Source organism: Vicia villosa, linkage group LG5 (genome assembly GCF_029867415.1).
Source record: "Vicia villosa cultivar HV-30 ecotype Madison, WI linkage group LG5, Vvil1.0, whole genome shotgun sequence".
NCBI lineage: Eukaryota > Viridiplantae > Streptophyta > Magnoliopsida > Fabales > Fabaceae > Vicia > Vicia villosa.
Genome location: NC_081184.1, coordinates 4,244,747 through 4,263,033, shown reverse-complemented (window position 1 = coordinate 4,263,033; position 18,287 = coordinate 4,244,747). Strand labels below are relative to the sequence as shown.

Below are 18,287 nucleotides of genomic sequence, written 5' to 3'. Positions count from 1 at the left end.
ACACAAAATTATTCAAAAAGACAAAATTTTACCAGTTTAACAAACTTCTTGATTTTTATGTAGTATTACACACGAAAATCTACCAAAATACCAATGTTTGCAAGCTTAACTAACCTCGTGACTTTTATGTAGTATATCACAAAAAATTCATCCAAAAGACCAAACTTTGCAAATTTAACGACTTTCGTGACTTTTATTTTTTATAGCACATGGAAATCTTCAAAAAGACCAAATTTTGGAAGTTTAACGAACTTTGTGACTTTTAAGTAGTATATCACACAGAATTTTCCAAAAAGACCAAATTTTGAAAGTTTAACGAACTTCGTGACTTTTATGCACTGTAGCATACAGAAATCTTCCAAAATACAAGTGTATGCAAGTTTAGTGAAGTTCGTGTATTTTATGTAGTATATAGCACACAGAAATATTCCAAAACACCTAAGTTTGCAAGTTTAACGAACTTTGTGAATTTTATGTAGTATAGCACACGAAAATCTTCAAAATTACCAAATTTTGCAAGTTTAATGAATTTCGTGACTTTTATGTATTACAGCACACGAAAATCTTAAAAAGAGCAAATTTTGGAAGTTTAACGAACTTCGTGACTTTTATGTAGTATAGCACACAAAATTCTTCTAAAATACGAACGTATGCAAGTTTAACAAACTTCGTGTAATTTATGTAGTTATAGCACACAAAAATCTTCCAAAATACCAAAGTTTGTAAGTTTAACAAAATTCGTGACTTTTATGAGCATAGCACATAAAAATCTTTAAAAAGAGCAAATTTTGGAAGTTTAACCAACTTCCTGACTTTTATGTAGTATAGCATACGAAAATCTTCAAAAAAAACCAAATTTTGAAAGTTTAACGAACTTCGTGTATTTTTTGTAGTATAGCACACGAAAATATTCAAAATTACCAAATTTTGTTAGTTTAACGGACTCTGTGAATTTTATGTGGTATAGCTCACAAATATCTTCAAAAAGACCAAAATTGTCAAGTTTAACGAACTTCTTGACTTTTATGTAGTATTGCACACGAAAATCTTCCAAAAAATCAATGTATACTATCTTAATTAACCTTGTGACTTTTATGTATTATATAACACAAAAATCATCCAAAATACCAAACTTTGCAAGTTTAACGAATTTCTTGAGTTTTATGTAGTAAAGCACACAATAAATCTTCGAGAAGACCAAATCATAACAGTTTAACGATCTTCGTTACTTTTATGTAGTATAGCACTCAAAAATCTTTCAAAATACCAATGTATGCAAGTTTAACTAACTTTGTGAATTTTATTTAGTATATCCCTCGAAAATCATCCAAAATACAAAAGTTTGCAAGTTTGAGGAACTCTGTGACTTTTATGTAGTATATAGCACATAAAAATAATTAAAAAGACCAAATTTTGTAAGCTTAACGAACTTCTTGACTTTTATTTAGTATATCACTTGAAAAACTTATAAAATACCGATGTGTTCAAGTTTAACAAACTTTGGACTTTTATATAGTATTGCACACGAAAATCTTCCAAAACATAATATTTTGTAAGTTTAACGAACTTCGTGACTTTTATGGAGTATGGCACACAGAAATCTTCCAAAATACCAATATATGAAAGTTTAACAAACTTTGTGAATTTTATGTAGTATAGCACACAAAAATCTTTCAAAATACCAAAGTTAGTAAGTTTAATGAACTTCATGACTTTTATGTAGTATAGCACACGACAATCTTCAAAAAGACCAAAATTTCCAAGATTAACGATCTTCGTGACTTTTATGTAGTATAACACACGAAATTCTTCCAAAATACTAATGAATGCAAGTTTAATGAACTTCGTTAATTTTATGTAGCATAGCACACGAAAATCTTGCAAAATACCAAAGTTTGCAAGTTTAACAAACTTCGTGACATTAATGTAGTAGCACACGAAAATCTTCAAAAAGGCCAAATTTTAGAAGTTTAACGAAATTCATGACTTTTATATAGTATAGCACACGAAAATCTTCAAAAATACAAATGTATGCAAGTTTAATGAACTTCGTCAATTTTATGTAGTATAGCACACGAAAATCTTCCAAAATAGCAAAGTTTTCAAGTTTAATAAACTTTGTGAATTTTATGAAACACAGCACACAAAATTATTCAAAAAGACAAAATTTCACCAGTTTAACAAACTTCTTGATTTTTATATAGTATAACACACGAAAATCTACCAAAATACCAATGTTTGCAAGCTTAACTAACCTCGTGACTTTTATGTAGTATATCACAAAAAATTCATCCAAAAGACCAAACTTTGCAAATTTAACGAATTTCGTGACTTTTATTTTTTATAGCACATGGAAATCTTCAAAAAGACCAAATTTTGGAAGTTTAACGAACTTTGTGACTTTTAAGTAGTATAGCACACAAATTTTCCAAAAAGACCAAATTTTGAAAGTTTAACGAACTTCGTGACTTTTATGCACTATAGCATACAGAAATCTTCCAAAATACAAGTGTATGCAAGTTTAGCGAAGTTCGAGTATTTTATGTATTATGTAGCACACAGAAATATTCCAAAACACCTAAGTTTGCAAGTTTAACGAACGTCGTGAATTTTATGTAGTATAGCACACGAAAATCTTCAAAATTACCAAATTTTGCAAGTTTAATGAATTTCGTGACTTTATGTATTACAGCACACGAAAATCTTAAAAAGAGCAAATTTTTGAAGTTTAACGAACTTCGTGACTTTTATGTAGTATAGCACACAAAAATCTTCTAAAATACGAACGTATGCCAGTTTAACAAACTTCGTGTAATTTATGTAGTTATAGCACACGAAAATCTTCCAAAATACCAAAGTTTGTATGTTTAACAAAATTCGTGACTTTTATGAGCATAGCACATAAAAATCGTTAAAAAGAGCAAATTTTGGAAGTTTAACCAACTTCCTGACTTTTATGTAGTTTAGCATACGAAAATCTTCAAAAAAACCAAATTTTGAAAGTTTAACGAACTTCGTGTATTTTTTGTAGTATAGCACACGAAAATATTTAAAATTACCAAATTTTGTTATTTTAACGGACTTTGCGAATTTTATGTGGTATAGCTCACGAAAATCTTCAAAAAGACCAAAATTGTCAAGTTTAACGAACTTCTTGACTTTAATGTAGTATTGCACACGAAAATCTTCCAAAAAATCAATGTATACTATCTTAATTAACCTTGTGACTTTTATGTATAATATAACACAAAAATCATCCAAAATACCAAACTTTGCAAGTTTAACGAATTTCTTGAGTTTTATGTAGTAAAGCACACAATAAATCTTCGAGAAGACCAAATCATAACAGTTTAACGATCTTCGTTACTTTTATGTAGTATAGCACTCAAAAATCTTTCAAAATACCAATGTATGCAAGTTTAACTAACTTTGTGAATTTTATTTAGTATATCCCTCGAAAATCATCCAAAATACAAAAGTTTGCAAGTTTGAGGAACTCTGTGACTTTTATGTAGTATATAGCACATAAAAATAATTAAAAAGACCAAATTTTGTAAGCTTAACGAACTTCTTGACTTTTATTTAGTATATCACTTGAAAAACTTATAAAATACCGATGTGTTCAAGTTTAACAAACTTTGGACTTTTATATAGTATTGCACACGAAAATCTTCCAAAACATAATATTTTGTAAGTTTAACGAACTTCGTGACTTTTATGGAGTATGGCACACAGAAATCTTCCAAAATACCAATATATGAAAGTTTAACAAACTTTGTGAATTTTATGTAGTATAGCACACAAAAATCTTTCAAAATACCAAAGTTAGTAAGTTTAATGAACTTCATGACTTTTATGTAGTATAGCACACGACAATCTTCAAAAAGACCAAAATTTCCAAGATTAACGATCTTCGTGACTTTTATGTAGTATAACACACGAAATTCTTCCAAAATACTAATGAATGCAAGTTTAATGAACTTCGTTAATTTTATGTAGCATAGCACACGAAAAACTTGCAAAATACCAAAGTTTGCAAGTTTAACAAACTTCGTGACATTAATGTAGTAGCACACGAAAATCTTCAAAAAGGCCAAATTTTAGAAGTTTAACGAAATTCATGACTTTTATATAGTATAGCACACGAAAATCTTCAAAAATACAAATGTATGCAAGTTTAATGAACTTCGTCAATTTTATGTAGTATAGCACACGAAAATCTTCCAAAATAGCAAAGTTTTCAAGTTTAATAAACTTTGTGAATTTTATGAAACACAGCACACAAAATTATTCAAAAAGACAAAATTTCACCAGTTTAACAAACTTCTTGATTTTTATATAGTATAACACACGAAAATCTACCAAAATACCAATGTTTGCAAGCTTAACTAACCTCGTGACTTTTATGTAGTATATCACAAAAAATTCATCCAAAAGACCAAACTTTGCAAATTTAACGAATTTCGTGACTTTTATTTTTTATAGCACATGGAAATCTTCAAAAAGACCAAATTTTGGAAGTTTAACGAACTTTGTGACTTTTAAGTAGTATAGCACACAGAATTTTCCAAAAAGACCAAATTTTGAAAGTTTAACGAACTTCGTGACTTTTATGCACTATAGCATACAGAAATCTTCCAAAATACAAGTGTATGCAAGTTTAGCGAAGTTCGAGTATTTTATGTAGTATGTAGCACACAGAAATATTCCAAAACACCTAAGTTTGCAAGTTTAACGAACGTCGTGAATTTTATGTAGTATAGCACACGAAAATCTTCAAAATTACCAAATTTTGCAAGTTTAATGAATTTCGTGACTTTATGTATTACAGCACACGAAAATCTTAAAAAGAGCAAATTTTTGAAGTTTAACGAACTTCGTGACTTTTATGTAGTATAGCACACAAAAATCTTCTAAAATACGAACGTATGCCAGTTTAACAAACTTCGTGTAATTTATGTAGTTATAGCACACGAAAATCTTCCAAAATACCAAAGTTTGTATGTTTAACAAAATTCGTGACTTTTATGAGCATAGCACATAAAAATCGTTAAAAAGAGCAAATTTTGGAAGTTTAACCAACTTCCTGACTTTTATGTAGTTTAGCATACGAAAATCTTCAAAAAAACCAAATTTTGAAAGTTTAACGAACTTCGTGTATTTTTTGTAGTATAGCACACGAAAATATTTAAAATTACCAAATTTTGTTATTTTAACGGACTTTGCGAATTTTATGTGGTATAGCTCACGAAAATCTTCAAAAAGACCAAAATTGTCAAGTTTAACGAACTTCTTGACTTTAATGTAGTATTGCACACGAAAATCTTCCAAAAAATCAATGTATACTATCTTAATTAACCTTGTGACTTTTATGTATAATATAACACAAAAATCATCCAAAATACCAAACTTTGCAAGTTTAACGAATTTCTTGAGTTTTATGTAGTAAAGCACACAATAAATCTTCGAGAAGACCAAATCATAACAGTTTAACGATCTTCGTTACTTTTATGTAGTATAGCACTCAAAAATCTTTCAAAATACCAATGTATGCAAGTTTAACTAACTTTGTGAATTTTATTTAGTATATCCCTCGAAAATCATCCAAAATACAAAAGTTTGCAAGTTTGAGGAACTCTGTGACTTTTATGTAGTATATAGCACATAAAAATAATTAAAAAGACCAAATTTTGTAAGCTTAACGAACTTCTTGACTTTTATTTAGTATATCACTTGAAAAACTTATAAAATACCGATGTGTTCAAGTTTAACAAACTTTGGACTTTTATATAGTATTGCACACGAAAATCTTCCAAAACATAATATTTTGTAAGTTTAACGAACTTCGTGACTTTTATGGAGTATGGCACACAGAAATCTTCCAAAATACCAATATATGAAAGTTTAACAAACTTTGTGAATTTTATGTAGTATAGCACACAAAAATCTTTCAAAATACCAAAGTTAGTAAGTTTAATGAACTTCATGACTTTTATGTAGTATAGCACACGACAATCTTCAAAAAGACCAAAATTTCCAAGATTAACGATCTTCGTGACTTTTATGTAGTATAACACACGAAATTCTTCCAAAATACTAATGAATGCAAGTTTAATGAACTTCGTTAATTTTATGTAGCATAGCACACGAAAATCTTGCAAAATACCAAAGTTTGCAAGTTTAACAAACTTCGTGACATTAATGTAGTAGCACACGAAAATCTTCAAAAAGGCCAAATTTTAGAAGTTTAACGAAATTCATGACTTTTATATAGTATAGCACACGAAAATCTTCAAAAATACAAATGTATGCAAGTTTAATGAACTTCGTCAATTTTATGTAGTATAGCACACGAAAATCTTCCAAAATAGCAAAGTTTTCAAGTTTAATAAACTTTGTGAATTTTATGAAACACAGCACACAAAATTATTCAAAAAGACAAAATTTCACCAGTTTAACAAACTTCTTGATTTTTATATAGTATAACACACGAAAATCTACCAAAATACCAATGTTTGCAAGCTTAACTAACCTCGTGACTTTTATGTAGTATATCACAAAAAATTCATCCAAAAGACCAAACTTTGCAAATTTAACGAATTTCGTGACTTTTATTTTTTATAGCACATGGAAATCTTCAAAAAGACCAAATTTTGGAAGTTTAACGAACTTTGTGACTTTTAAGTAGTATAGCACACAGAATTTTCCAAAAAGACCAAATTTTGAAAGTTTAACGAACTTCGTGACTTTTATGCACTATAGCATACAGAAATCTTCCAAAATACAAGTGTATGCAAGTTTAGCGAAGTTCGAGTATTTTATGTAGTATGTAGCACACAGAAATATTCCAAAACACCTAAGTTTGCAAGTTTAACGAACGTCGTGAATTTTATGTAGTATAGCACACGAAAATCTTCAAAATTACCAAAATTTGCAAGTTTAATGAATTTCGTGACTTTATGTATTACAGCACACGAAAATCTTAAAAAGAGCAAATTTTTGAAGTTTAACGAACTTCGTGACTTTTATGTAGTATAGCACACAAAAATCTTCTAAAATACGAACGTATGCCAGTTTAACAAACTTCGTGTAATTTATGTAGTTATAGCACACGAAAATCTTCCAAAATACCAAAGTTTGTATGTTTAACAAAATTCGTGACTTTTATGAGCATAGCACATAAAAATCGTTAAAAAGAGCAAATTTTGGAAGTTTAACCAACTTCCTGACTTTTATGTAGTTTAGCATACGAAAATCTTCAAAAAAACCAAATTTTGAAAGTTTAACGAACTTCGTGTATTTTTTGTAGTATAGCACACGAAAATATTTAAAATTACCAAATTTTGTTATTTTAACGGACTTTGCGAATTTTATGTGGTATAGCTCACGAAAATCTTCAAAAAGACCAAAATTGTCAAGTTTAACGAACTTCTTGACTTTAATGTAGTATTGCACACGAAAATCTTCCAAAAAATCAATGTATACTATCTTAATTAACCTTGTGACTTTTATGTATAATATAACACAAAAATCATCCAAAATACCAAACTTTGCAAGTTTAACTAATTTCTTGAGTTTTATGTAGTATAGCACACAATAAATCTTCGAAAAGACCAAATCATGACAGTTTAACGATCTTCGTTACTTTTATGTAGTATAGCACTCAAAAATCTTTCAAAATACCAATGTATGCAAGTTTAACTAACTTCGTGACTTTTATTTAGTATATTCCTCGAAAATCATCCAAAATACAAAACATTGCAAGTTTGAGGAACTCTGTGACTTTTATGTAGTATATAGCACATGAAAATAATTAAAAAGACCAAATTTTGTAAGCTTAACGAACTTCTTGACTTTTATTTAGTATATCACTTGAAAAACTTATAAAATACCGATGTGTTCAAGTTTAACAAACTTTGGACTTTTATATAGTATAGCACACGAAAATCTTCCAAAACATAATATTTTGTAAGTTTAACGAACTTCGTGACTTTTATGGAGTATGGCACACAAAAATCTTCCAAAATACCAATATATGAAAGTTTAACAAACTTTGTGAATGTTATGTAGTATAGCACACAAAAATCTTTCAAAATACCAAAGTTAGTAAGTTTAATGAACTTCGTGACTTTTATGTAGTATAGCACACGACAATCTTCAAAAAGACCAAAATTTCCAAGATTAAGGAACTTCGTGACTTTTATGTAGTATAACACACGAAATTCTTCCAAAATACTAATGAATGCAAGTTTAATGAACTTCGTTAATTTTATGTAGCATAGCACACGAAAATCTTCCAAAATACCAAAGTTTGCAAGTTTAACAAGCTTCGTGACGTTAATGTAGTAGCACACGAAAATCTTCAAAAAGGCCAAATTTTAGAAGTTTAACGAAATTCATGACTTTTATATAGTATAGCACACGAAAATCTTCAAAAATACAAATGTATGCAAGTTTAATGAACTTCGTCAATTTTATTTAGTATAGCATACGAAAATCTTCCAAAATTGCAAAGTTTTCAAGTTTAATAAACTTTGTGACTTTTATGAAACACAGCACACAAAATTATTCAAAAAGACAAAATTTTACCAGTTTAACAAACTTCTTGATTTTTATGTAGTATTACACACGAAAATCTACCAAAATACCAATGTTTGCAAGCTTAACTAACCTCGTGACTTTTATGTAGTATATCACAAAAAATTCATCCAAAAGACCAAACTTTGCAAATTTAACGACTTTCGTGACTTTTATTTTTTATAGCACATGGAAATCTTCAAAAAGACCAAATTTTGGAAGTTTAACGAACTTTGTGACTTTTAAGTAGTATATCACACAGAATTTTCCAAAAAGACCAAATTTTGAAAGTTTAACGAACTTCGTGACTTTTATGCACTGTAGCATACAGAAATCTTCCAAAATACAAGTGTATGCAAGTTTAGCGAAGTTCGTGTATTTTATGTAGTATATAGCACACAGAAATATTCCAAAACACCTAAGTTTGCAAGTTTAACGAACTTTGTGAATTTTATGTAGTATAGCACACGAAAATCTTCAAAATTACCAAATTTTGCAAGTTTAATGAATTTCGTGACTTTTATGTATTACAGCACACGAAAATCTTAAAAAGAGCAAATTTTGGAAGTTTAACGAACTTCGTGACTTTTATGTAGTATAGCACACAAAAATCTTCTAAAATACGAACGTATGCAAGTTTAACAAACTTCGTGTAATTTATGTAGTTATAGCACGCAAAAATCTTCCAAAATACCAAAGTTTGTAAGTTTAACAAAATTCGTGACTTTTATGAGCATAGCACATAAAAATCTTTAAAAAGAGCAAATTTTGGAAGTTTAACCAACTTCCTGACTTTTATGTAGTATAGCATACGAAAATCTTCAAAAAAAACCAAATTTTGAAAGCTTAACGAACTTCGTGTATTTTTTGTAGTATAGCACACGAAAATATTCAAAATTACCAAATTTTGTTAGTTTAACGGACTCTGTGAATTTTATGTGGTATAGCTCACAAATATCTTCAAAAAGACCAAAATTGTCAAGTTTAACGAACTTCTTGACTTTTATGTAGTATTGCACACGAAAATCTTCCAAAAAATCAATGTATACTATCTTAATTAACCTTGTGACTTTTATGTATTATATAACACAAAAATCATCCAAAATACCAAACTTTGCAAGTTTAACGAATTTCTTGAGTTTTATGTAGTAAAGCACACAATAAATCTTCGAGAAGACCAAATCATAACAGTTTAACGATCTTCGTTACTTTTATGTAGTATAGCACTCAAAAATCTTTCAAAATACCAATGTATGCAAGTTTAACTAACTTTGTGAATTTTATTTAGTATATCCCTCGAAAATCATCCAAAATACAAAAGTTTGCAAGTTTGAGGAACTCTGTGACTTTTATGTAGTATATAGCACATAAAAATAATTAAAAAGACCAAATTTTGTAAGCTTAACGAACTTCTTGACTTTTATTTAGTATATCACTTGAAAAACTTATAAAATACCGACGTGTTCAAGTTTAACAAACTTTGGACTTTTATATAGTATTGCACACGAAAATCTTCCAAAACATAATATTTTGTAAGTTTAACGAACTTCGTGACTTTTATGGAGTATGGCACACAGAAATCTTCCAAAATACCAATATATGAAAGTTTAACAAACTTTGTGAATTTTATGTAGTATAGCACACAAAAATCTTTCAAAATACCAAAGTTAGTAAGTTTAATGAACTTCATGACTTTTATGTAGTATAGCACACGACAATCTTCAAAAAGACCAAAATTTCCAAGATTAACGATCTTCGTGACTTTTATGTAGTATAACACACGAAATTCTTCCAAAATACTAATGAATGCAAGTTTAATGAACTTCGTTAATTTTATGTAGCATAGCACACGAAAATCTTGCAAAATACCAAAGTTTGCAAGTTTAACAAACTTCGTGACATTAATGTAGTAGCACACGAAAATCTTCAAAAAGGCCAAATTTTAGAAGTTTAACGAAATTCATGACTTTTATATAGTATAGCACACGAAAATCTTCAAAAATACAAATGTATGCAAGTTTAATGAACTTCGTCAATTTTATGTAGTATAGCACACGAAAATCTTCCAAAATAGCAAAGTTTTCAAGTTTAATAAACTTTGTGACTTTTATGAAACACAGCACACAAAATTATTCAAAAAGACAAAATTTCACCAGTTTAACAAACTTCTTGATTTTTATATAGTATAACACACGAAAATCTACCAAAATACCAATGTTTGCAAGCTTAACTAACCTCGTTACTTTTATGTAGAATATCACAAAAAATTCATCCAAAATACCAAACTTTGCAAATTTAACGAATTTCGTGATTTTTATTTATTATAGCACATGGAAATCTTCAAAAAGACCAAATTTTGGAAGTTTAACGAACTTTGTGACTTTTAAGTAGTATAGCACACAGAATTTTCCAAAAAGACCAAATTTTGAAAGTTTAACGAACTTCGTGACTTTTATGCACTAGCATACAGAAATCTTCCAAAATACAAGTGTATGCAAGCTTAGCGATGTTCGTGTATTTTATGTAGTATATAGCACACAGAAATATTCCAAAACACCTAAGTTTGCAAGTTTAACGAACTTTGTGAATTTTATGTAGTATAGCACACAAAAATCTTCAAAATTACCAAATTTTGCAAGTTTAATGAATTTCGTGACTTTTATGTATTACAGCACACGAAAATCTTAAAAAGAGCAAATTTTTGAAGTTTAACGAACTTCGTGACTTTTATGTAGTATAGCACACAAAAATCTTCTAAAATACGAACGTATGCAAGTTTAACAAGCTTCGTGTAATTTATGTAGTTATAGCATACGAAAATCTTCCAAAATACCAAAGTTTGTAAGTTTAACAAAATTCGTGACTTTTATGAGCATAGCACATAAAAATCTTTAAAAAGAGCAAATTTTGGAAGTTGAACCAACTTCCTGACTTTTATGTAGTATAGCATATGAAAATCTTCAAAAAAAAACCAAATTTTGAAAGTTTAACGAACTTCGTGACTTTTATGCAGTATAGCACACAAATATCTTCTAAAATACAAATGTATGCAAGTTTAACGAACATCGTGTATTTTATGCAGCATAGCACACAAAAATAATCCAAATTATCAAATTTTGTTAGTTTAACGAACTTGGTGAATTTTATGTGGTATATAGCACACGAAAATCTTCAAAAAGACCAAAATTTCAAGTTTAACGAACTTCTTGACTTTTATGTAGTATTACACACGAAAATCTTCCAAATTATCAATGTATATTATCTTTAACTAACCTCGTGACTTTTATGTAGTATATCACACAAGAATCATCCAAAATACCAAACTTTGCAAGTTTAACAAATTTCTTGACTTTTATGTAGTATAGCACACAATAAATCTTCAAAAAGACCAACTCTTGCCAGTTTAACGATCTTCGTTACTTTTATGTAGTATATCACTCAAAAATCTTCCAAAATACCAATGTATGCAAGCTTAACTAACTTCTTGAATTTTATGTAGTATATCCCTCGAAAATAATCCAAAATACAAAATTTTGCAAGTTTGAGGAACTCTGTGACTTTTATGTAGTATATAGCACCTGAAAATCATTAAAAAGACCAAATTTTGTAAGCGTAAGAACTTCGTGACTTTTATTTAGTATATCACATGAAAAACTTCTAAAATACCAATGTGTTCAAGTTTAACAAACTTCGTGACTTTTATATAGTATAGCACACGAAAATCTTTCAAAATACAAAACTTTGCAAGTTTAACGACCTTCGTGATTTTTATGCAGTATAGCACCCAAAAATCTTCCAAAAGACTTCGGAGATGCATCTCCGAAATTAGAGATATTTTAGGGTTTTCAGCAGGAGTTCTCCCTCGGGGGATCTAGAAAGAATATTGTCTTTTTTTTTTATTGTTGTTGCCTCTTTGACACTTAAAAAATTTGTACTTTATTTTCGAGGGAGTTCAGATTATCTATTTATATATTATTTGGACTTAAAAAATTTGTTGCCTCCCCCAGGAGTTCAGATTATCTATTTATATATTATTTGGACTTTAAAAAAAATTTATAGAAGGTAGTCTACTGCAAAAGACATTATTCAACAATCATATCTTAAACACAATCAACATGCATGCATCATGCATGTGTTCATCAAATCTATATACTTAAGAATGCACATGTTATAAAGGTCAAGCCCAAAATTCTCAAATATTGGCCAGTTCAACTCAGATTTCTAACATCATATGAACTCCACTTAGTTGTCTTAAAAATTATGAAGCACTAGACATCAAAAATTATGAAGCACACTTGCTTATTATCTTTAAGATGGTTAACTAAGCACCTTTCCCTTATGAAACTCAGTTGAACTTATTTAAAACGTAATTTTTAAGTGGTCACAACTCACAATTGAAACCTCATTCCATGTGATTATTATTATTGTACTTCAAGGCTAGTGTTTTGGGTATGGGTCTATGTATGTCCTTAAATCCTCACTATTGGTGCTCTCATTGAAAGTTAAGCCACCTAAATTCTTACTTATATGTTGAGTTAAGGTACTATTAAGTGCCAAAATTATGTAGTTTATGCTATATAATCAACGCACTTATTAACTTAAATCGATGAAAATAAATGATTACTCCCCGAAAATTTAAGGTGGTTTGCACAATTGAAAATTTCTTTACAATGAAGAAACTTAATCTGTTAATAAAAATTTGGCTCACTCGACGAATACACACTTGTCTTGCTTCTACTTAAAGGCCAACATTTGTGATTTTTGGAGATATATGAAAAATTTGCAAGATTAGAACTAGAGTGAGGAGATAGAGAGTGACCAAGAAAGGGTAATAGAGTATGGAGAAGTTTGAGGAATCATCTTGAACATTCAATCTATTCTTTTTCTTAATGTATTGTAAGGTTACTGTTGTGCTCATTGCTTTTTTCTTGCCCAATTGAAAACTTGTCACACCACGTTCGAAGATCCAATTGAGATCTCAAACTTCAGAATACCGAATTTGATTCCTAATGACAAGGAGATTGTAATGGCACATAGATCTCGGGTTCAACACACCAGAATTTGTGTCAATAGTTGACAGCAATACTCCATAGATTTAATAATATATAGGTCTAGATAGATAAAACTACATTGAATCATCATCGTGAAACTGATCTCGAAAAATTGACTTTGTCCAGTAAATAATGCTCATTCTGAAGTCACCAACTTCTTCAGGTCTTTTTTGTTTACCTGAAATTTTAACCAGAGAAGAATTAACTTTGCTTCCTAAAGATTATTTTGCAACGAAATGAAAAAGAAACTGATGTTTGATTATGATTAGGAAGCATAGAAGAGAAAGTAGTTTACCTTCCCCATTGCATTGCGAGGGAGTGACTCCCACACGATAAGTCGAGTTGGTATCTAAAGATATAAACAAATTATTAGAAGAAATTTACTTTTGCAATTGTTACTATGATGAATAGATTGACGCATCATATCAAAATAGCATAAAAAAATCGGTTTTGTCAATCATGAATCACAAAAAATAGTGGTTTGTTCGAATTCTCATGCTCTCACTTAACACATAGAAAATGGTCATGCAACAATACCTTGTAAGGTGCAAGTTTAGTTTTGGCCCAAGTGGATAACTCTACTAGGCTTAGAGCAAGCTTCGACTCTTCTTCGCTCTTTGCGGCTGGCACGATGATTGCACAAACAATTTCTCCGTAGACTTTGTCCGGTATTCCCAAAACACAACATTCCGAAACTGCTGGATGCTGCAAAAAAGTTTTGATAGTGAATATCATATCATAAATGTATGGTATTGTTAACAGCTGATGAGAAAATGATAGCCACTTGCCTCTACTATTACTGATTCAATTTCTAATGCAGACAGCTTATAGCCACCGTTCTTGATTATATCCGCGTTCTTTCCTGATAAAAAGTAAAGAATGTACGTAATAGGTTTTACTTCCATCACGATCCAACTTCTACTACTCTGACGATAAGATCACATTTATATCGTCCGAGGAATTCAAATTTTGTAACATAATTATGCACGAGAAATATAAATTTCCTTACGTCCTAAAATGATGAAATATCCGTCTTTATCTGTAGTGACAACATCTCCGGTCTTAAAGAATCCGTCATCTGTAAACGATTCCTTCATTTTCTACAAAATACAAAATTTCTTAGAGGGAGATATAGTACAAGGGTAATAATTATAACAAAATGATGATTTCAGAATGAATAAATGCGAGAAATTAACATCCTGAAAGTACCTCGGGAAGATTATAATATTCTTTAAACAATGAAGGGCTTTTAACGCAAAGCTCGCCACCCTCCGATTCCCCACTCTCATGCTCCTCGTCTGCAAGAATCTTGACCTGCCATTCATGTAGAAAAGCCAAGATATCATCTTTCTATGGTTAGCAGAAAATGTAAAAGTGCTAGCTCAACTAACCTGCACACCAGGTAACGGTTTGCCAACGGTGCCTGCTTTACGCTCACCTTTCAAAGGATTTAACAGCGCAATGATAAACTAGAAACATCGATACAATAACGTAAGGTTCGTCTAAAAAAATCATCGCAAAATTAATGAAAAATGTGCATGATTCTCGACAAGTTAAAAAAAGAAAAAAAACCTAAAATGATTCGTTAAATTTTTTACTTACTTCAGTCATGCCATAGCGCTCCAATAAGCGATGTCCAGTGATGGATTCCCATTCTTGCAAAACAGGTTGAGGAAGCGAAGAGGATCCACTCATCTAAGTAACAGAATGATAACATATCAGATTTTTTAGATTGAGAGAATGGTTAGTCAATAGTCATCACACAAATGTTTTATACATATAACGGTTATTTACCATTAGACGCAAATTCCTTGCACCAGATGCAGAAGCGGCTTGCAGCTCTGGATCCATGGCATGATAGCCTTGTATTAGTCGAATGTACATAGTTGGAACCTTCATTTAGAGAATATATAATCATACTTCTGTTATTTTATGAGAATGAACCGTATCATAGATTTGCTCAATGTTGATACTAATCATACTTACTCCGGTGAATATAGTTATAGCGTCATGAGCCTTGTGTCCTTCGGTTGGATATGACTCGCGCCATCTTTTCCAAATTCCACTAACACTAAATTTTGGAAGAAACTCAACCTTCAACAAGATAGTTAGATTCTTAGCGACAAAAAAATTATATATTGCTATTTTGAGGTTACTTGTACCACAAGTAACACTTTCTTATCTAATTGTATTTGCTTTATAAGAAGTGAGAAAAGTAATTTACCGTGGAACCGACGTAGAGAGGTGCTAGTAAACCCTTGACAAGTCCATGGACATGTACTTCATATATGTTAAGGATTGACATCACAAAGATATCAAGAACACATTTTCATCAAATATACTAAATATGATAATTTTTTTTCCAATTACAAAAGTATCCGAACAACGCATTAAAAAAAGGCTTTCATGGATATGATGTAGTGGTAGACAATGCAAAAACCGATCAGCTGATGTAAACTCCCATGCTTTTGTCAATGCTTGGACCTGAGCAAGGATGCTTCTGTGTGTATGAACAACTCCCTTAGGCTTACCTGTTGTGCCGCTAGTGTATATTATCAATGCTGGATCTTCAACTAAGTCAAAGGATACGAAAAACAGATGATGAGAAAGAACTTTCATAAAATTACAACTTTATCAATTTTTAAAAACCGAAAGTGTGATACTCTTACTTGATTTTCCGATATTTTCCAGGAAAATTCTGTCTGCGTCAAGTTTTCCATTTTGTGAATGTTCATTGTTGCTTTTCTCTGAGGACTTATTAGGAACGGGCGGAATATGAAAAAACCGAGAAGATGTTTTGTTGGCAATGCTTTGCATTAACTCACTATGATCTTCGGTACTCAGTATTGCAGACACATCCTATAATCAAATTTCAACTAAGATTCAATCCAAGGTTAAAGCGTATGTCAAACAAACAAAAGAAAAGGATGTCTTGAGTAAGAAAAAGAGAGAGTTTCCAAAGCATACCGAATTATTTATCACATACAGGAGCTCTACTTCTGGAAAGCTTAGTGCAAGTGGAACAGCAACACCTCCGCTAAACCAAGTTGCAAGTATTCCGACAACAAATTCTGCAGACGGTTTGGCTACAATTCCTATTCGAGCTCCTCCAAGATTTCCCTAGAAAATAGTATAATTGTTTTTAGCACAAGCGCTTATGTATAAGTATAAGTTGTTTTTAAAATAAAAGGAAATATAAGGTATAGCTCACTACCTCGACATCATTTTCACACAAGAGATTAGATAGCTTTTGTGCCGATGAGATGAGCTGATTGTAACTATAACTCTTCTGATCAACTCTGATAGCAACACTTTCATGAGTCGCAACTTCTTGTTTCGCAATTGCTTTGAAGATTTCCATAAAAGGAAGAAACAATCAAATAACTTTACATTCGAAATTTTTAGATACAAAGCAATGTCTACATTATGAATACTGAACAAGAAAGATATTTTTTCGGTATTTTTCTCAAGGGACTAACAACTCAATGTCTACATTAGTTTTTTTCGGTATTTGCATGATAATCAATGTGTTGGGAATTCAAGTGAGTTTGGAACCCTACAACTGTTAAGAATAAGCCAGATAAACATAAAAATGAGAATTCTTAACCAACCTTCCCAATTCAGATCCTAAAATTGCATGACATTGTTAAGCTAGTCCCTAAAATAAGAGAAATTGCAACAACTACAAAAATTCAAAAAACTGCAAACTGTCTGTCATCTTAATCCATACCAACACTCACAGGACTAATTTAACAATCATAATTAAAAAGAATTGAACCTAATTGTTTGTAGTTTTCAATTTTATGGACTAATCTGATACATTCACTAGCATAGGGTAACATCTGAACTAAAATGACCCATAATTTCTATGACATTTTTTTTCAACCTTACAATTTCATGCACCAATCTGGAGTAAAGTTCAAAACATAGTATCTATCAAGCACTGACCCACACACTAACACAACAACAACAATAATCAAGTCTTATCCCACTAAGTGGATTCGATTACATGGATTAACTTCGCCATTATGTTATATCTAAGACTATGCTTCTATCCAAATCGTTAATTTCGAGATCTTTCATAATAATTTTCCTTATAGTTTTTCTAGGTTTTCCTCTTCCTCTAGTTGTCTGACTTCTTCAATCTTATCTATTGTTCCGTTGCGGAATAAAAAATGAAGAGGATTGTGGAAACTACGGCGGAGCGAAGCTTCCTCAGCAGTTCAATGATGCAACACCGTGGATTGGTGGTTGCGATCACGGTGTTTCTTGAACCGTAGACATTGATCTTGAATCAACGCGTTAATTATTTTCGATCTTGAATCGGCGTTGCTAATCTTCGATGCGACTGATCAAGGAGGTACTTGCTTGGTTAACACTCCAACGCCCAAGTGAGCTTATGGTTCAAGATAATCATAGAGGGAATGGAGATTAGAGATTGTGTACATGAAAACGCTTTGTGAATGTATTTATATCTTGGGCTCAATAGAGCGGGTTTGATTAGTGGGCCTCATGTGATTGAGTCTTTGGCTAGCACATAACAGTTGCCCCTAAGTCTCGTCGGACATTCAGGATGTCGAAGAAGTCTTTTAGCAGTCGTGGCCGGCCTTTGGGAATGGTTGTCCAAGCATCAGATGGCATGCGCTTCTTTGATTTTAC

General features: G+C 30.7%; 2 protein-coding genes across 2 annotated transcripts; both read right to left on the bottom strand.

The window, feature by feature from the left end:
- Positions 1-13,547: 13,547 nt before the first annotated feature.
- LOC131601199 (probable CoA ligase CCL8) lies at positions 13,548-15,542 on the bottom strand. The gene is made up of 9 exons (XM_058872969.1): positions 15,423-15,542; positions 15,231-15,323; positions 15,020-15,097; positions 14,838-14,942; positions 14,638-14,728; positions 14,417-14,490; positions 14,166-14,333; positions 13,924-13,977; positions 13,548-13,806 (listed from the first exon to the last, which is right to left on the bottom strand). Exons 1-9 carry the CDS (start codon positions 15,525-15,527, stop codon positions 13,765-13,767), a joined length of 810 nt encoding a protein of 269 aa, XP_058728952.1. The 5' UTR covers positions 15,528-15,542; the 3' UTR covers positions 13,548-13,764.
- Positions 15,543-16,989, bottom strand: LOC131603548 (probable CoA ligase CCL8). The gene is made up of 6 exons (XM_058875900.1): positions 16,843-16,989; positions 16,596-16,748; positions 16,298-16,487; positions 16,058-16,201; positions 15,853-15,908; positions 15,543-15,722 (listed from the first exon to the last, which is right to left on the bottom strand). Exons 1-6 carry the CDS (start codon positions 16,987-16,989, stop codon positions 15,543-15,545), a joined length of 870 nt encoding a protein of 289 aa, XP_058731883.1.
- Between the last annotated feature and the right edge of the window lie 1,298 nt (positions 16,990-18,287).